The following is a 20,144-nucleotide window of genomic DNA, read 5'->3' on the forward strand; positions in this document are numbered from 1 at the left end:
AGCATGGGATTCGTCTGTCACCACCGGCTGGCCTCCTCAGGTCTTATGTAGCGAGGCAATGCTCGACAAGAATAAAGAACAGTTAGTAATTTGTTAGTAATTTGTAACTTAAACAAGTCAGTTTAATATGCATTGGTATAAAAGTGGTTTTGTTATTTTACAAAAGTTCTATGAGAGTCTGGACTCTATGGCTACTGAGGAAACAAGAAAAAAATGAGTATCTCCATTGACTGTATGAAGTGAACACAATGTACGACTATTGAGTTGGGATATTTATAGGGTACGTGACATCAGGTTGACTCTTAGCAACCATTTACCTGATTTTCAGACCAAGGCAGGAGGAAAAAATTGAAGAAATAATTTACCAGTACCTCCTTTGGCGTAGGTGTTTGGGCTGTGGGGGGACACCCACGTGAACGTGGGAAGAACATGCGAACTTCGCACTTACTGAGCCGGATTCAAACTCAGATCCAAAACCACAGCCTGGGAGGAGTGAGGCACGGTGCCTCCATGTTACTCTTTGCAGTATACAAATGGTTGGGTCATTTGCCATCATGAAGAAGGTTGGCTGGTGGTGGTCGGCCTTCTGAAACTGCGTACCCTGCAAGGGAGGCCTTCTGCTGTATCACACAACAATAAAATGCAAAGTGAGCAAAAAACAAGGACACCGACGAAAAAACTCATAAAGTCACCTTGAAGTCAGCAAAGCAGCGGCGTGGAAAATACACGGCTCTTTCACTGTTGCACGGGATGTGTGAATGTGTATAGAAGCAATGCTGGAATAGGAGTAATTTCTGCTTTACACCTTAGAACACTTTAATTGGCATTGCCTTGGATAAATAGTTCGAAGGTAGATTTGTCGGCCCGAGGGAGACGTGGACGCGGGGCCGAAGCAGCGGCTCCATTAGTCGAACTGCGAAAAGCTTCCGCGGGCCGCAGGCTCGGGATCCCCGGCACGGAGGACCCCATGCCCCTGCCGGGAACACACGCAGCATTGTGTGCTGCTGACTCAGGGTCTGGTGCCCTGATGATGCAGGCGCAGCCCCACTTGAGGGAGGCGCGTTGGCAGAGAGATGCGACGGCGCTCAGCTGCGGCGCTGCGCGGCTCTTTGTGCCAGGTGCCGCAGCACTCCCCTCCGTGGCTCCTCAGCCTGGAGGTCTGGGCAGCCCTGACATCTGGACCGAATGTGTGGACGCAGCTCAGTCAGCATGAGTGCCATTTAGTCCAGGAGTCAAAGGAACCCATTCATTAGAGGCACAGTATTCTTCTGTTGGATTTTAAAGAGGTTTTAGTGGAGAAAGCCTTGCCTTGCCCTGCGAACCCTACTTCTGCATTCACAGTTTTTTTAGCCGGCAATGTTATCATAAGAGACCCGAAGGCTCTTCTCATGAAACTGTACTAAGATTCAAAACAGCAGTAGTACAATATGTGTATTACCACCGTTAATATCTGTATTATAACATGTGTATTGGGCTTTATCTAAATGGCATGTGTTTGTCATGGTGTACTTACTTTATGCACTAAATACCAATATCTTTTTAATGTGGATATTGGACCTATTTCAGCAGATTCTATCCAGGGCTCACAGTCTAATGATAATGTGTGCAGACGTGTGTATTGGAAGGAACAGGCAGATTAAGACACACATACACACACTGACTGAAACTGCTTGTCCCAAGCGGGGGTCGCGGGGAGCCGGAGCCTAACCCGGCAACGCAAGGCGTGAGGCTGGAGGGGGAGGGGACACACCCAGGATGGGATGCCAGTCCATCGCATGGCACCCCAAGCAGGACTCGAACCCCAGACCCACCGGAGAGCAGGACCCGGTCCAACCCGCTGTCCACTCCACCCCCCAGGCAGATTAAGTTGATGCAGATATTAGCTATTGCTGCACATCTGGTCAATAAATGACAGCTTGTAATCGAGTTTTTTAATAGTATTTGGAAACTGAGGAGTAGTGTATAGATTCTCAGCGTAAAACAATCTGATCGCTTCATTCCGCATAAAGCGTTTAAACGCTGCTTCGTTTTCCAGCATTTCCGCACCTCGGAGAGCTCAGCTCAACACCTCTGACACCAAGGTTATTTGCGGCCTGTGAAACGGAAGCTCTTGCGTTCTCCCGGGCTGAGTCAGGACTCGTCAGATTGCGGAGGAGTTACCGCACGTCTTGAAGCTGAGCCTAAACTGGTGCTACGTCATCCGGGATTGACAAGATGTGGGGAGGCTGGCGAACCAGAGAAGGACCGAACTGGCAGCTCTTGCCAATATGACAGCCGCACGGAAGACTATGAAGTGAATAAGTGGGCCGACTGAGCGGCATAGAGCGACAAGCACAGACTTGGGGAAAGGGGTCCGTGTCCAGACCGTTGCTGTACTTCTTTTAAGTGTTATTCGCAGGGATTCTCCACATCAGCTGGTGGGAGTTTGCAAAAAAATGTAATGCTGGGATTCTTTGAGGGACGCGTGGGACGCTGCAAAGACAGGGTACAAATAATCAGAGATAATCAAAACAGTACGAATATTTCGAGAATTTATCTGGCAAAAAGAAAACACAAATACTGCTGGATTGTGAACATTTTTATTGTCCCTCACTGATTTCATCGGCTTGGGTCAGAGCAAATCTATACATTTACATTTAAATTTATTCGTTTAGCAGACACTTTTCCCCAAAGCGACGTACACACGCCGGCCACTTTATTAGATACACCTGTTCAACTGCTCGTCAACGCAAATATCGAATCAGCCAATCACGTGGAAGCATCTCAGTGCATTTAGGCATGTAGACACGGTCACGACAATCTGCTGAAGTTCAAACTGAGCATCAGAATGGGGAAGAAAGGCCATTTAAGTGACTTTGAACGTGGCATGGTTGTTGGTGCCAGACGGGCTGGTCTGAGTATTTCAGAAACTGCTGATCTACTGGGATTTTCACGCACAACCATCTCTATGGTTTACAGAGAGAATGGTCAGAAAAAGAGAATATATCCAGTGAGTGGCAGTTCTGTGGGCAAAAATGCCTTGTTGATGCCAGAGGTCAGAGGAGACTGGCCACACTGGTTCGAGCTGATAGAAAGGCAACGGTAACTCAAATAACCACTCGTGCACTGTACATCTCAGAGAAACACACTTTGCGCATTACATTAGAAGAAAGAGAGACATAGTTGCAGACGTGTGATTTTTAAGTAAGTTTAGTTTGTTTCTTTCCGCTATATACACCGATGTTCATCGCATGATTAGGTGCATAAAACTCAGAATAGACAATATAATATATATACAGTATAATATAATATGCTATAATACGAGACGCTGTGCATTTAGTATCCGTTTGCTTGCAGGTGACTCTGTTTTCTGCCACTCAGCCCTACTAAATGCACTCTCCATGTCTCCACTCCGCTAAGAGGACTCGTAAAGAAGGCCACTATGGGTATAACTTCTCGGCGTTGCGCTGCCTCCCTGCTTTCCTTGCCCCTTCTCGGTAGATTCTGCCCGATGCCGCAGCCCGGCAAACGACATGGCAAACGAAGGCCTTAATGGGCTACGAAAGGGGATTCCATCGCAAAGCGAGTGGTGGAGCACTCTGCCTGATTGCTTTTAAATGCAGCATCCATCCAATGACTCTGTTTTTACATAATGGCCTCTTTGGGTTCTCTTTGACGACATAAGACTCGTGACATCAACAAGGAGCTGGATACTGTGTTCGGGTACAGTAAAACGTTGGCTTGGGTTGTCTGTTCCTCACTGAGTTCAGCCATGGAGCTTGGAAGGAGGCTAACAAGTCAGTTCCTCTTCTGTGACTTTTTATAGACCGACATATTACACATTTGCATTTATTCACATTTCAAGTGAAGCAGGGCTCTGTACTGCAAGCTTTCGATTGAGGTATTTTTAAATATCGAGATCAGTCTTTAGTCAAGCCATGTTTTATCAGGCGTGATGTTTTAAAATCTTTTTCAGGCCTGTTGATTATGAGATCGGGGTTCTAAGTTCCGTTACCGTGGATAAATTCCATCGTTAAAAAAGCAGACTGTAATGGCGTGCGCAGAATTTCTATGAAATTTGACTATGGTATCATAGGAGACTTGATTGTTAGAATAGGAAAACACGAAAACCTGTGGCAGGAGAAGGAGCGAAGCTGGTGGAAGGCAATGAAGCTTGTCAAAGCTCTGGCTCTTGGAAGAGCGTGCGCGCTGTTAACGCGAATGCTGCAGAGTCACTGCAGAAAAAAGGCTCGGAAGCGCACTGCAGTCCTGTCCACTCCCACGCGCGGGTTGATCCTGAGCCGCGGCGACAGCGTCGCCGACACTCCATCGGCCACTCGTCCGATGCGCAAACAGGTCAGAATGCAAATGCGTTTGTCCACACACACACACACACACACTTTAGATTAACAAACTAACCGCATATTTTCAACGTGAACAACCAGACATTTGCGTACCCAGTGTGCACCCACAGAGATCCCGATTCTAATTATGCCCTCCTTGGTATCAGAGAGGAGCATAATTACCTTCATGCTTTCAGCCACATGTGGCCACGTGATCCGTTTCCATGGTAACAGCTCCTGCTCCATCATCCTTGGCTCTCCAGGTACATATGGCAATTGATGGCTCAACGGTGGCTCGGGCCTTATGAAAACAAGGGTTACCACCCGCTGACTACGACACAAACGTTCAATGTGCGCGTTACACGGGCTCTGTCCACGCAGGGCACATGGGCCGAAGTGCCACAGGTTTTGGTTTGACCATTATTTTAAGACTTTAAAAAACTAATAAAAAAAAAAAAAAGTAGTACATGTATTGTTTTCTGTTTTATATTCTGCTGATTCTTTATAATTTGTCATGGTTTTGAACATTAGTAGCAAGCAGTTTGATTAATAATAATGACTAGTATTATGATTATAGGTATTGTAGCCTGAATAATTATTTTGTTTCAAAATCGCTGCAATCGCACTCAGTGCATATATTCACATTGTCAATATTTCCACTGACTATTAATGTAACATGATGTGTTAACACCAATACTACAGATCAAGATCAATACTGGATGGTAAGGATGCTTTTATTCTGATAATCTGCTATTCACCGCATCATCACGTTTTCATCGGAAGATATCATAGTGAATGCAATAGAAAATTATGTTTTGTAATAATAATAATAATAATAAGGCATTGGGCCCTAGTAATAATCAAACCAGAACCTGATTCATCACTCAATTTGTTTGTAAATCCAACCACTATTCTACATTCAGTTAAAGCTTAATAATACAGAGGTCTCTCAATTTATTCATGTTTATTCATTTACAGCAGTTTTATATTCATGTTCTCCCTGTGTTTGCATGGGTTTCCTTTGGGTGCTCTGCATTCCTCCCACAGTCCAAAGACATGTGTTTCAGGTTAAATGGTAACTCTAAGCAACCCAAAATGTGTGTGTGTGTGTGTGTGTGTGTGTGATTGCCTTGCAATACACTGATGTGCTGTGTATCAGGGTGTTCCTTGCTCCTTGCCCAGTGCTTTCAGGATAGACTCTGGACCACTGTGGCCCTACACTGGACAAGCAGTTTTTGACAATTGACAGATTCACTGAAATTTTGTGTAGAATATGATAATATTTTCCTTCATCATTATTTTCCCTGAAAATTCATTGATTCTGCATGGGGATAATGGTCGGAGGTGATGCTTTTAGCTCCAAGTGTCGCAGGTTCGAACGCCACCTCCCGCTCTCGTACCCTTGAGCATATAAAGTGTTGTACTTAGCCTAGATTCCTCCTGTAAAAATTACCCAGCTGTGTAAAAGGTTAAATTATTGTAAGTAGCTTTGGAGAAAAGTGTCAGAAGTGTGGATGAATGTGCATGTGATGCTGCCTGTCCTGAATACCGTCGAGGTGGAGTGTGTAGTCCTCCAACGGTCTCCTTCGCACTTCCACATCCTTGACGATTCCGTCTCTCTACTGGAGGAGAGGTGCATCGCACTGTCTGGGAAGCTGGCTGCCTGCAGAAGGTAGCTGCCTGAAGACTAGTCGAGATGCCCTTCAACGCCGCCCTCTCGCCTTGGAGTGACGCCAGCCGTGTTTCGCCATTGCGGCGTTCCCGGCCACGGTTAACGGAAGACCGCTCGGGCTCTAACTGCGGTTGGACTTTTGCGGGAGGGGAACCCTGCCTTTGCTGCCTGGATTCAGGAGCATGAGACTAGGAACAGAATGGGTGTTGCAGTACTGCTGTACATGCGCAGTCACTGAAATATATATATATATTATGTTTATTCATTTAGCTGATTTTTTTCTCCTAAGCAAACTACATCACAAAGCTACGGCGATTTACTGATTCGTACAGCTGGGTCGTTTTTATTGGGGCAATTCAGGGTGAATCCCTTTCTCAAGGGTCCAGCAGCAGGAGGTAGAATTGAATCTTTGGTCCAAAGGTGGTGGATCTAACTACAAGGCTACCAGCTGCCCTTGAAGTCTGCAGTCACAAAAACGGTAACAGCGCATAACAATATTATCCATCCACACCAGCAAGGTATGCTGGAGCGGCCTCCCTAGATGCAGCGCTCAGCGTGTCTCCCTGTTGTGTCCCCCATACAGGGACTTCCTGCCCCGAGGCTCTGGAATTGTGACCCGCCGCCCGCTGGTGCTGCAGCTCATCAACTGTCCCACAGGTGAGTTCGTCCCAGCATCAGGAACGTAAGCGCGAGCCAAGCGGCAACATATTGCGAATACACCACCGGGTCTATCCGCGTCGCCTACGCATTCCCCTACGCGCACGTGCGGTGCCTGCTTCGTGTGATTGTGAAGGGCGCGGTGACGAAGGTCTCCGGGTCGCTCCGCGGCGTGCTGCTCGGCCCCTGCGCTCGGGCGGCAGGAAGGGCCAGCGACGCTCGGTGCGCCTAGTCCCCATCGCCTGCTTTCTGTCCTTCGCACACCGCGTGCCGTTCCTGTGGGGCGTCCTGTTTTTCTCAGGCCCGCAGATCACCGCATGCTGGTCTGCAGACACGGGCAGCGTTTGCTCCTTTCTCCTGCTCCTACACGCATCGCGCCTCGTCCGTGCAGCCATCGAACAAGAATCTGTCGTGTGGCACCCCGCCTCTCGCATTCGCTCATTTAAAAGATGCTTTTTCTCCACAGCGACTTTACAGCGTTGAGCTATTTACAATTATTTACCCATTTTTATACAGCTGGGTAATTTTGCTGGAGCAATTTAGGGTAAGTACCTCGCTCAAGGGTGCTACAGCTACTCTTCGACTCACAAACGCGGGCGTTGGTTCGGCGGTCTGCCTGTCCTTACCATCTGTACCCTCTCTGTATTTGCAGAGTATGCCGAGTTCCTTCAGTGCAAGGGGAAAAAGTTCACAGACTTCGACGAGGTGCGGCAGGAGATCGAGGCCGAGACGGACCGTCTCACTGGGCAGAACAAGGGCATTTCGCCCGTACCCATCAACCTGCGCGTCTACTCCCCCAACGGTACTGTGGAGCAGAGCCCGTGAAACCTGTTGGGTTTTTCTGACCAAATCGACTTCTTCCCACTTTCACCCCTTATCTTTGTGCTTGTCCTTCCCCTCTGATCCTTTTGCCCTCCTCCCCTCTTTCTCATTCTTCACCCCTTCTGCTCATCGCTCTTCCTTACCCTGACCCTCTCCAGTCCTGAACCTGACTCTGGTGGACCTGCCGGGAATGACCAAAGTGCCCGTGGGTGACCAGCCGCCCGACATCGAGCACCAGATCAGGGACATGCTTATGCAGTTTGTGACCAAGGAGAACTGTCTGCTGCTGGCCGTGTCCCCGGCCAACTCTGACCTGGCCAACTCTGACGCCCTCAAAATAGCCAAGGAAGTCGATCCGCAAGGTATTGCGGGTTCACGCACTCAGAGCCGTCAGCGGAGCGGCAAGAAAGAATCTTTTTCGGTGCAGGAGTAGGTCTGCAGCACGCAGAGCGGGGAGAATGCAGTTTGTACAGTGAAAAATGGAACATTCACACTAAATATGGGAAAGAAATTAGAAAATTGAGTTGTTCATATTTAAATATTTATATTTATTCTCCAAAGGGCATTACAGTGATCATGATGTAGCATTAACTTACAGTGCTAGATACACTATAGGAATGTATGCTTATATGTGCCACATATAAATATATGCATATATAAGTTCTCTTTGTGAAAATTAATAACATACATACATTTTTTAATTCACTAGAAATAACAAAGTATTCTCATTCTAACTCTGTGTGTGTGAGCGCCATTCCTGTGTGTAACCAGGCCTGAGGACCATAGGTGTGATCACCAAGCTGGACCTGATGGATGAGGGCACCGATGCCCGAGAAATCCTGGAGAACAAGCTGCTGCCGCTGCGGCGAGGTGAGAGCTGCGACGTCACTGCGCTGTACTCGCCGAGCGGCGCCAGCGCCGCATGACGCACGCAGGAATAGACCCTTTGCGACGCGGCATGGTACAGATCCACCAAGGACCGGCTAGAAAAAGAATTCCAGTTCCTTCGCGAGTATTCCGAGGTGACATGTCGACGTCCGCGAGCGTGCGGCCCGGCCTTTCTTTGCACATGTCGCTGAATTCACTGCACACTAATGTAGGCCTCGCCCATTCTTCCTTCTGCACCCCTAAACTGGGCCGTGGATGGTGCCCTCTAGTGGTCGCACTTATATAACCCCATGGGGGACTGCGGGGTTTGACTTAAGAACAAGATAAATAAGGGCAGAAAAACCACTGCCTTGGACTGAATTATGGGGGGAAAATGTTTTCGTGCGCTGCTCATGTATTGCTGAGCTCTGCAAGAAATTACATTTGTGGTAAATACTACAATGAAATGTGCTTTTTCCCAAATTCATTGAGTCGCTCGAAAGCCCAGTGTAATTCTTTCCGTAAGGAGGTTCATTTTTTCCATAATCCTTCTTGTGAAAGTATATTGTAAAAGGGTACACTTACGCCATCCTATTGTGTGTGTCCTTTTCGAAAGAAATTTCAGAGGTTATCCCGAGACGTGTTTAGAATATTTGTATATATTTGAAAAGGCTGTTGCTTGTTTCAGTTAGATATTTGCGGTCATATGACACATGTGGTAATCGATAAAGTGTTTTTAGACCAGCACTGGTCTGCCCTGGGCTCCCCATTTCCTTTGCATAAAATGTACTAGTTAATAGGTAGTTAGTACTTAGTTACTTACTTACTTAGCCCATGTCCCCCACCCTTGTGTCTCTACGTCGCCACCTGCAGGTTACGTCGGGGTAGTGAACCGCAGCCAGAAGGACATTGACGGTAAAAAGGACATCGGAGCAGCCATGGCAGCGGAGAGGAAGTTCTTTCTCACGCATCCAAGCTACAGACACCTGGCAGACCGCATGGGCACACCGTACCTGCAGAAGGTCCTCAACCAGGTGAGCCGCGTGACACACGGGCGGAGGAGGACCAGACGCATCGCTTACGTGTCTTTTTACATTTACTCATTTAGCCGACGTGACTCACGACGTCAAGCTCCCTACGATTATTCACCCATTTATGCAGCTGGGTCATTTTTATTGGTGCAATTTTAGGGTAAGTGCCTTGCTCGAGGGCACTACAGCTGGGGGTGGGATTGGAACCCGTGAGTCCAAAGGCAGCATCTCTAACCACTACGCTGCCAGCTGCCCCTTTGTTTGTCTCAACTTCAAGCTTTGCAAAAAACCCGTTCCATACATCTTAGGTTAGTCATGCCCCGTTAGATCATTTCGGCGAAACACGTGAAGTACGGTGGGGAAGATTTCGTCCATGTGCTCATGGCTTTGAACGCAAGATCACAGATACCGTAACTGTGCAGAAAACAGCATGCGGGGGGCCTTGACATTCGAGCCGTCGGTTAAAAATGCCCGTGTTGCATCTGAGGGAAGAAAGTGCACCCGAGACGCACCCAGCTGTCGAGTCTTTGACCAGAGGCTGTGCCTAAGCAAAAACACCCCATCTTTGCTTTGGCAGCAATTGACCAATCACATCAGGGACACCCTGCCGGGCCTCCGCAACAAGCTCCAGAGCCAGCTGCTGTCCATCGAGAAGGAGGTGGAGGAGTACAAGAACTTCCGGCCTGATGACCCATCCCGCAAGACCAAGGCTTTGCTGCAGTGAGTGGAGACCATGTGGCATTTGCACAGATGATCTCAACTGAACTGTTAAATTCAGAGTTTAAAGATTTCACATTGTGTGGTTCCACAGAAAACAATGGATTCACTGCCCCCTCTGTCTCTGGGTTGTGTGCTCCCTCCCCACCCCCCCTCTGTCCGTCTCCTCTTTATTTGACCTTCCATGCAGGATGGTGCAGCAGTTTGCAGTGGACTTTGAGAAGCGGATCGAAGGCTCGGGAGACCAGATTGACACCTACGAGCTGTCGGGGGGAGCAAGGATCAATCGCATCTTTCATGAGCGCTTCCCCTTTGAGCTGGTCAAGGTGCAACCTCTGCCTCCCGTACCGCCACCATACCCTGCGCTTCGCAAGCTCGACAGTCCCCACAGGCACCAGCGACAGTGTGCCGAATGCGCTTACCATCGTTGTTCAGGCCACATCTATCATGATCTTATAGTTCATATGGAGTCCATTCCAGTCGTTCCCTTTGAACTCATTTCCATATATTAATTATTCCTTTGGCGGTTAGTTTACATTGAAATTAATCTAAGTATGGAGCAATGTGCAATGGATATACCAAGTGAAATGTTCCTGTGTGCACCTGGCAAGTGTCCACCAGCCAAATCTGGAGACTTTAGGCAAGTAACAGCTGGGTATTGCTTGTAATGTGGAAAAAGTCATCCAAAAGATGTATTTTTTACCTTCCAGCGCTCCAAGATCCTGACTAGAACATCCTGTCGGGCAGTAATTTGAGACCACGACCGGAAAAGCCATAACTGAGTACACTGACATTATAACGTGGCTGGCAGAGACATGGTTCGGACACCCGAGAAATGCATTATATTTTTTTCCACAAAGAAAAAACACAACACGTTAGTTTTAGAAGCATTTCAAAACGGGCGTTGCGTTCCCAGACGTGAAAACTGCTCCCTGCATAATGCCGAGAGGTTTCATGTAAATACGAGAAGATTAAACTAAATGAGGCAGGGAAGCGTTTCTTTTGAACGTGCGCCCCGACGTCTTCGCGCGAAGGCCGCTCCCAAACGGCTTGTGCCGTGGGGACGTTAATATGCGTCCGTCGCGTGGCCTCGGTTCGCGGGCGTCCCACGGGGGGCGCGCGCTCGGCGGCCGCTCTCCATCCGCAGCCCGTGCGCGCGAGAGCTCCGGAGCCCCGCTATCGGTTAGCGGCCGCGCCGAGAGCGCGGTGAGTCACGGCTCGGGATCGAGCCTCTCCCGGGGCCGTTACTAGAGGCTTTACGACAAAACCGGGCTGCTCGCTCGCTCTCGATGAAGCGCGCACGCACGCAAAGGTCATACCCCCCAAGCTAATGGCGCGAGTGACAGATCTCAGAGTTCTGTGCTGCCTCGTCCCGTTAGAGGCCGCAGAGTAAACCGCCGCTCACGGAGACTGAAGTTACAGGTCATAGCCAAGATCCTCGTCATCGCCATCGTTGCTACAACGTACCGCTTGCGGCCATACAGAACGACAGTGTTTACGCAACAGAGGGATACACTCAGGACCGTGGCGATAGTGCTACGGTTGCTTCAGCCGCTGCATGTGTTGAGGAAGCGGATGATTACAAAACCTCAGGGGAAGAGCCCTCGGTGGCTGATCCAGATGCGGAGTGACGGCTCATTGTCCTACGACACCCTTCTCTCTCCAGATGGAGTTTGACGAGAAGGAGCTGCGCAAGGAGATCAGCTACGCCATTAAGAACATCCACGGCATCAGGCAAGCCGCCCCCTTCCTTTGGCCCGTCGGTGCAGCTCTTTCCCGTCTAATAGATCACCGCTCACTTTGTGAATCGGCGAAGGTTTGGATGGGTGCCTGGCAGAGCCGTGCTTCCCCTTTGTCTGCCGGTCTCGGCCTGTCTGTCGGTGTCCCCGGCTCAAGCAATCGAATCGGTCTGTCTTTGGCGTGCCGCCGTTCTGTCGCAGTCATCGGCTTGTTTAGCCTCGAACGCAAGCCGATGAGTTTAACGTCGCCGCGAGAACTTTATGATAACTAGCGTTTTTTTTTTTTTTTTTAGTATGTGTCCTTTGCATCTGGTTGTGTCCCTCCTCAGGAGCTCCACGTTTTAAAACAAGTTCCGTTTTCGGGCTGCTGTAGCTCTCCACTGTGTGGATGATCCCTCCAAAAGGCGCAAGCAAGTTTTCTGACTCCATGTGCTTTGTCACCGTCGATCCCATGTTATCCACGAAGCCTCACTGGTATTGTCAAGCTCACCTCCTGATAACCTTTATTTTATGTGTAGGAGCCAGATAAAAAAACAGAATCGGCACCCGACTTTATTTTTAAACTGTTAAAAAGCACTTACGGTTAAATTTCCCGAAATTCATCACAATTAATCTCAATAAAGATTTTTTTCAAATTTAATTGAAAAAACTATTTAAATACTTTTTTTTACTGGCGTTCTTCGTTGGACTCGTACTTAAATACAGTATCTTAAACTCTGTCAGAATGTCCTGTCATCGAAATGTTAATTTTAAATTTGGCTAAATGATTCATAAATGCATATAGTCTTTACTGTAAAGAGCCATTTGGCAGTTTTTAAGTTAAACCTACTAATCAGCAGTATGTCTTTCTCTGTTATACAGTATTGGGAAGAACTGATTAATTAATACTTGCCTGCTGGCTAGTATTAGCACAGTATTTCACTGTATTTCAGTGTATTTCAGTTGCAGGAGTTTAATTTGACACCCCCTAATTTGGCATTTTCACTTTCTTGTGCAAAAAAAAATTACTTTAATTTTTACCTTGAAGGTACAGTATACTTCTCAATTGCTTTGCTGCCCTAGGCATATGAAATGGTTTCGAGCCGCACTATAACTGGAGATCCCATCAGAGCGAACAGTGTCACAGATGTACGTACGCAGCATTTCAGCTGTACTTTTTTTTTTTCACGGGTGGTCTTTCTATGAATTTCTGGAAAATATCCGGAAGCAATTGAGGTCGTGAAGGCAGCGCTGCCGGAACGCAAAGGTGCAACAGGATTGAAAACAAGGAACATGGCTTTGTTTTGCTTCATTTGGCTTTGCGGCCGGTGCCTTTAATAGGATCTTGTTGTGTTTAGTCCGCCGCGTTGGTGTGTATTCCCGGGAATGTGCGTCAGGAACAATGACATGATAAGGACAAATTGCTGCAACTGAAAGTACAAGTTTCTAAGCGCCAGATTTTTTTTTTTGTAAATGTGTTCCTGGTAACGCCACCTCATGTGGCCAGCTGGCTGTGTGTGCTTTTCTCACTTGTTTATTGGGGAAGGCGTAGTGCTCGTTGACTTAACAAACTGGAACATGAAGCCATGGTTGGGCTCTTGGGGTGCGGCGGTGCAGCGGGTTTGGCCGGGTCCCCCTCTCTGGCGGGTCTGGGGTTCGAGTCCCGCTTGGGGTGCCCTGTGATGGACTGGCGTCCCGTCCCGGGTGCGTCCCCTCCCTCTCCGGCCTTGCGCCCTGTGTTGCCGGGTTAGGCTCCGGTTCACCACGACCCTGCTTGGGACAAGTGGTTTCAGCCAGTGTGTGTTGGGCTCTTTTCATAACCAACACTGCAGACCCTGCTTCTAGCCCTGTGTGAAGCCATCCCTCCAGAAACGGTTCTGCGCGGTAATTCTGCCTAATGCTCCTCTTATAGGTCCGTTTTTATTTCACATTCATGTTTACATTTATTCGTTTAGCAGACGCTTTCCTCCGCAACGACATACATCTCAGAGAACAAAACAAAAAAAGTACGCCAACGGAAGGAGAGATTCGAATGCAGACAAACGATTCTACGGTGCGGAACGTTTGTCACGTACCGCAGTGTGAAAAATGTACCACAGCATTAAAGATGATTAAACATGACAAGCACGTACACATTTACGGAGCGCTTGGGAGATCAGGGGAGCAGCGGGTCTGAGAGAGACCCTTTCCGTTTGAAAACACGATTCGGGCTGAATAAAAATTCACGCGGCTTATTAAGCGTTAGGTTAAAACTGGTGTCTGTAGCCACGATGCAGCCCACGTCGTTGGAGTGACAAGTGCGGGTAGATCTCCCACATTCCCTCCAGCGTTACTCCCAGGTGCTGACCTCAGCGTCCTGTCGTACGCCGCCATAACGTCTCGTGCGTCCCTTGCTTTTCTGCAGCCGGTGCTCGAGGTCACACATATAGTCACGCATTTGACAGTTTAATTCGTATTCGTGACTCCGCTTCGATGGCGGGATTAAATTATCGATCGCCTTCGTGCAGCGGACATACTTTCCTTTTACAGGCTATACAATATTCTGTCCCACCCTCACCCCCCCCCCCCCCAACTTGCCCCCCACATCTGTGTTTGAAGCACCAGCCGTGTCTGCAGAAAGGTTACCATCTGGAGAATGACACACACACACACACACACACTCAGAACTCTATTCCTGCTTACTTTCAGGCAGTCTCTCCTGACAGCAGCGAATTTATCGTAGAGGGAGCTGGTCGTTTGGTGGTGTGGGGGGTGGGGAATAAATCTGTAGATTCCATTGCAATAGCTACATCGATATAGAGTGCCGTCAGGGAATCCAGATGTGAAGGAAACGCAGCTTTACGAGCAGCGCTTCCCCATTCCGGCAAACTGTACATCCAATAATACACAGCAAAAGTGACGCTATTGCTCGATTGCAGCTGCCGATTTTTGAGGGTAAGGGACCCGAACTGGAGCAAAGGCCACCCAGTTGTCACGAAATCCTTTTGAATGACCCATTTTTTACAAAGAGCTGAGAAACTGTGCACAGCAGACAGTCTTGTTAAAATGCCTGGTAAATCTTTATAGCATTAAAAATCGGTGACTTGAGTTTTCCAGCACTAAACGTCTCAGGCCTGTTTCTGATTTCGTTATTAGAGTAAGCCCAGCTTTAGTCAAGTAAAATCAGAAAAAAAATTAAAACATTAGAGAGGAGATAGGGATCAAGAAAGAAAAAAAAAAACTAATCTGTGCTGGACAATCTGTGCTATTATTGTTCGCAGCTGTAGCCAGGTGGCACTTGTACTTACCGTAGTGGTAATATTAGTACAGCTGTGGTACCGCGGTATTAATTGTAATAATATAGCATCAAATTTCTTTTTAATATATACAGTAATTTATTTGTCACACACCCATGCCCAGGGTGATGTAAAATGGTTTTGAAAACATATTCTAATTACTTCTTCCAAATACACGTCGAAATTAAATCATATTAAAGCACAGGAGGGCTCTGCTGTATGAATCTTTAGGTAGCATAGTAGTTAGTGCTGTCCCCACATCTGCTTTAATATCCTTGATCAAGGTATTTATATGGGATTGACACGGTATAAAATACTCTGCCGTATAAATTGATCAAGACCCAAGTAGATGGGTGTATCGCACCATTATTACCAAGATAGTAAGTCACCTTTCACATACGTGTCATCCGATTGGATGGGTGTAAATGTTTTGACTGCCTTTGAGTTTCTTACGCCTCACATTTAGAGTCCCATCAGCACGCGTAACGGTCAGAAGGAACGTACCGAACCTAACACCGCCGCTCACGTAATCGGCGCCTGCAGATAATGCGACGAAGGAACCGAGAGCTGCGCGAGGCGTCCGTGAGTCCGGGAACAGTCTGAGGAGACGAGGCTCGGTTTGCGTGGGAGGGCTGTGAGCAAATGTGAGTTTCTTGTGACGGAGCACGGTGCACTTAGCGGGGATAGAAGACTGCAGGCACGTCCAGGCCTGTGCTATGCTGGCGGGATGCGGTCAGGTCAAAGCGTAGCTTGCTGAGTGCTGTTTATCGCCAGGCCTGTAGAGCTGATCGACATTTCCACTGAGCACGACATCTGTGTAGACTAGCATGGTTTTCAGGTCCTTTTACTGCAGCACTGTTATACACACACACACACACACACACACACACACATCATCTGAACCGCTCGTCCCATACGGGGTCCCGGGGAGCCGGAGCCTAACTCGGCAACACAGGGCGTAGAGCTGGAGGGGGAGGGGACGCACCCAGGACGGGACGCCAGTCCGTCGCAAGGCACCCCAAGCGGGACTCGAACCCCAGACCCACCGGAGAGCAGGACCCGGTCCGACCTACTGCACCACCGTGCCCCCAGCACTGTTTTACACCCATGAAAAATGCTTTTGATACTTACAGCGTGCTCAGTGATGGCCCTCAGTGGAGGTACAATAAGTTGCTATGTGGTCACAACATGCAGCTGTAGCTACACACACTGACATAATTTTGTTCCAAAGTGTTTAGTAGTGCGGCTCTTCTACCGACAACTTCCCGGTGTAACATTTCTCCCTTTAATCTGCTTGCTGTTGTACATTATTTGCCAAAATTCTCGTGGTGTTTCTTTCTGACCTCTGTCTCTCTTTGGCTGCTTTCCTCGTTCAGGACTGGCCTCTTCACTCCAGACATGGCCTTCGAGACAATCGTGAAAAGGCAGATCGCGAAGATTAAGGAGCCGTGCCAGAAGTGTGTGGATATGGTCATTTCGGAGCTTGTCAACACCGTCAGGCAGTGTACCAAGAAGGTAGAGCATGGATTACTGACTGGCAAATACGCAGCCTTACATGTCAAAGTTGCGTTAGAAACCATCGTTGTTCTTGGGTGGCTGGGTATGCAGTGATGCATTGTGGGACCGTGGTAAAATGGTGCCATTTGCGGGGTGCTCTGACACCCGCTCGTCTCCGTTCTGTGTCCATTGCCCCACAGTTGGCCCAGTACCCCATGCTGAGGGAGGAGATGGAGAGGATCGTCACGCAGCACATCCGCGACCGGGAGAGCCGCACCAAGGAACAGGTCGGCAGCGCCCGTGAGCCTGACGCTCTGGCACCCGAAGCCCTGGCATGCAGAAATACCGACGCGTTCGTGCTCGAATCTGCCGCGCGGCTTCCGAGCGCGAATGTAAAACAAACTTCTACACAGAGAGACGCTAGAACATGGAACGCGCGTGGCTATAGGCGAACTAGTGCTTGGACCTCTGGAGACCACGGTACAACACGCGGTTCATTACAAGGTTTATACTGTGCGAATAAGACCGTTTGCTGGATTAACAGCGAAAACTGCTTGGTTTGTGTTGTCGTCGTGGTGATTTCTAGGTGATGCTGCTGATCGATATCGAGCTGGCCTACATGAACACCAATCACGAAGATTTCATTGGGTTTGCCAAGTAAGACGGCGCTCCTTTACTCGTGAAACTCCGAGCTTCAGCGCGGAAGAGGTTTCTGCTGCTGAGGGCCAACCCTCCCTGTGTGTTTGTGTGTGTTCCTTCCACAGTGCTCAACAGCGGAGCAGCCAAATGAGCAAGAAGAAGGCCTCTGGCAATCAGGTACAGTCTGGGACACATCGCCCCCCCACAGGATTTTGCCAGATCCGCTTTCTTCTGTTCCGCTACCTCACATCCTCATTGCTCTTTTTATCGTTCTGTTGTAGTACACTTCGATTCTGCCCTATTCGGTTCGGCCCACTTGTTTTAGTTCGGTTCATTTGCGCTAATGACTTTACCCCTTCTCTTTTGCTTTGTTACTATTGCTATGGCAACTCCGCTTAAGGATGAGATTATGGTGAGTAGGCCGTGTTTATAAATGTGTGTCTTTATTTCCACATCTCCGCATACATGCATTAATTTTGAAAATTTAGCATTAGATGTTCCGTTCTGGTGTCGTGCTTGTCGAAAATGAGCTTGCAGTTGGGTGGTCTCTGTACTGTTCATGCCTCAGATGGCTTTTTATGATCATTTATATCAGCCAAAGGGTTTGTTAGATTAAGAGAAATCATTGGCAGTCATTTGTGTGTTGTGCCGCTCTCTGTTCTAACCTGCAATAAATAGATCGATCTGTGTACATGTACTACATGCACTAAACACATAAATGTTGTTTCCTCCCCACCGTAACTGCAGTCTGCTAGGTTATAAACCCTTCATTCAGCAGGTTGGATGTATTCTTGGAACTTAAAGAAAGCTATTTCTTTTTTCCCCATGATTTGTCTAATATACATATAACTTTCGGTGCAGGTGTCCAGCACAGCAGTCATCAGGCAGTATGTCGGTCAAGGCTTGAAATATACTCCAAGCATAAATGTGGTTGGATTAATAGCAATGCTGATGATGGAATAAGAGGCTTGGATGTTTTTCTAACATGGTAACATCCCATCTCTTGTCTTGCCATGGTTGTTCAATGGAAAAATAGCCAGAGCCTGCTAAAATCCCAGGTCTTTGGTCTTGGGAATTGAGCTTTCATTGCCTCCAAGGATTTATATCCCTATTGCAGATGTTTCAGGGCCATTTATCTACCCCGATTTGCAGATGCACTGCTGCACGAGCAGGGGATCGTGGGCCGCGTCTTGCGAATATGTAGGGTATTCTTTGTGCCCCTAAAGCACTGAGCCTTCCTTCATTCCCTCCAGGTGATCAGGAAGGGCTGGCTGACCATCAACAACATTGGCATCATGAAAGGGGGTGCCAAGGAGTACTGGTTTGTGCTGACAGCTGAGACCCTGTCCTGGTACAAGGATGATGAGGTGAGTCTCTCTTAACCTGCTCACCCTGACTGGCACAGACCTTTGTATGTGGCATTTGTACAAGGGCTTAACTTTGGGTCAGCAAACAGGTTTTCCAGTCTAGCCACAGGTCCAGTGAAGGAAGCATGAAACTCCCCATACTGGTTTAAAAGCACCTTTCAATTCCTTGATTAAAGAGCGAAAACTGAAATTCAGTCAAGCGACTTTGTTGAAGTACAGTTATAACTATCAACACATATAAAAGACAAGGAAAAGGGATTCATGTTATGACTACTGTTATGACTATCTACCCAATGAAAAGGGATTTAAGCAATGCATATGAACGTGAAATTTTCTTCCTTATTGACACATCAAAATCGGGCAGACCTTGCTCTGCATCTCAGCCCCACCTCTAAGGTCGTGTTCAATTTGAGGTTGGAATTTTGAATTATATTAAACAGTACATTTGAAAACTTTGTGAATGAATGTATGGATTCGTCTCCAATGACACGTCTATTTCTTGGCAAAAAGCCTTACCAGCTACAAACTGGCCTGATTTGTCGCTGACCAGGGTTTTCGTTGACTACACTTGAAATGAGAAGAATCAGAAATAGCTCATTTGATTTTTGCTTACCTTCCTTGTTTTCAGTTCTTCTTCACTTTTAGATTTCTATCTTTTGTCTTAAGATGCCACTCGTGGTAAAGCAGACTGTCACCTCTCCTTCTGCCTCACCTTACACAAGAGAGGCGGGGAATTCTCTTTCGGCCTGTAAATGAGAAATAGCCTAGTCTTGCTGTCTGTGCTGTCCAAACCCAGTTAATATGGCAAGGCCGTTCTGTTTATTTAGTTTTCAGTGAATGGGAAACAGTTTGATAGCGAAACGAGGACCTCTTAATTTTTGTAGTTTAAAATCGGTGGGGTTGCTGGGGTGTTTGCTCTTAAATGAGTCAAACCCCATTTGAAAGGTGGCACTCAACATGTGGAGACCAGAGCGAGACTCTGCCAGACCTGGCATTTGAGTGAAACTGGAGAACAGGTCTGCTTCTCATAAACCGATCTGCTTTCAAAGGTGGGGATGGCGAGTTTTGGTGGTGGAACAGGAGCCCGTGGGGGGCATCTCTGGCGAACTGACTTTGACTTTGTAATGAAGACCATGTGGAGAGGCAAGGGGTGTTGTGAACTCCCTTTTATCTGGTGGTAGACGAAGGTTGTGCACCCCCTAACCTCCAACCTCCAACCCTTTCTGCACCAGCCGGTCTTCTCCTAAATGACTAACATACAGAGCAGCTCCCCCCACAGCTACCCTCTGCACGCACCCTTCATACTCCTGTCCTCTACATGTATTTATTTTAACATCGGCTAAATGTGGCAGCTTCTCGGAGAGTGTGGACCCAAAAACAACATTGCCCAACACAGGAAAAAAGGCCCATTGTTGTGTCATGGAAAGGCCAGAAAGGCTCGTTGCCGGGACTCTGGTGGGAACGTGCCATGTGCAGCAGTTTTTATTCAGTGGTTTGGAAGGCGCACAATGTTGAAGACCGGTTGACATGAAGTATTTTTCTCATGAAGCCATTCGGTGC

The 20,144-nt window shown here is 47.9% G+C and overlaps 1 protein-coding gene across 5 annotated transcripts in view; it reads left to right on the top strand.

Moving 5' to 3' along the window:
• LOC108938589 (dynamin-1-like) overlaps positions 1-20,144 on the top strand; it is a 45,154-nt gene that overhangs the window by 6,592 nt on the left and 18,418 nt on the right. For all 5 annotated transcript variants that reach the window (XM_029259401.1, XM_029259400.1, XM_018759279.2 and 2 more), the window contains exons 2-15: positions 6,578-6,651; positions 7,304-7,453; positions 7,632-7,835; positions 8,245-8,343; positions 9,214-9,374; positions 9,949-10,091; positions 10,279-10,414; positions 11,755-11,822; positions 16,458-16,596; positions 16,779-16,865; positions 17,165-17,235; positions 17,343-17,394; positions 17,618-17,629; positions 18,471-18,584. In XM_029259401.1, the coding sequence (XP_029115234.1) occupies positions 6,578-6,651; positions 7,304-7,453; positions 7,632-7,835; positions 8,245-8,343; positions 9,214-9,374; positions 9,949-10,091; positions 10,279-10,414; positions 11,755-11,822; positions 16,458-16,596; positions 16,779-16,865; positions 17,165-17,235; positions 17,343-17,394; positions 17,618-17,629; positions 18,471-18,584 (1,510 nt within the window). The remainder of the gene's footprint in view (positions 1-6,577; positions 6,652-7,303; positions 7,454-7,631; positions 7,836-8,244; positions 8,344-9,213; positions 9,375-9,948; positions 10,092-10,278; positions 10,415-11,754; positions 11,823-16,457; positions 16,597-16,778; positions 16,866-17,164; positions 17,236-17,342; positions 17,395-17,617; positions 17,630-18,470; positions 18,585-20,144) is intronic.

The sequence above is a fragment of the Scleropages formosus genome, chromosome 17 (assembly GCF_900964775.1).
Source record: "Scleropages formosus chromosome 17, fSclFor1.1, whole genome shotgun sequence".
Taxonomy (NCBI): domain Eukaryota; kingdom Metazoa; phylum Chordata; class Actinopteri; order Osteoglossiformes; family Osteoglossidae; genus Scleropages; species Scleropages formosus.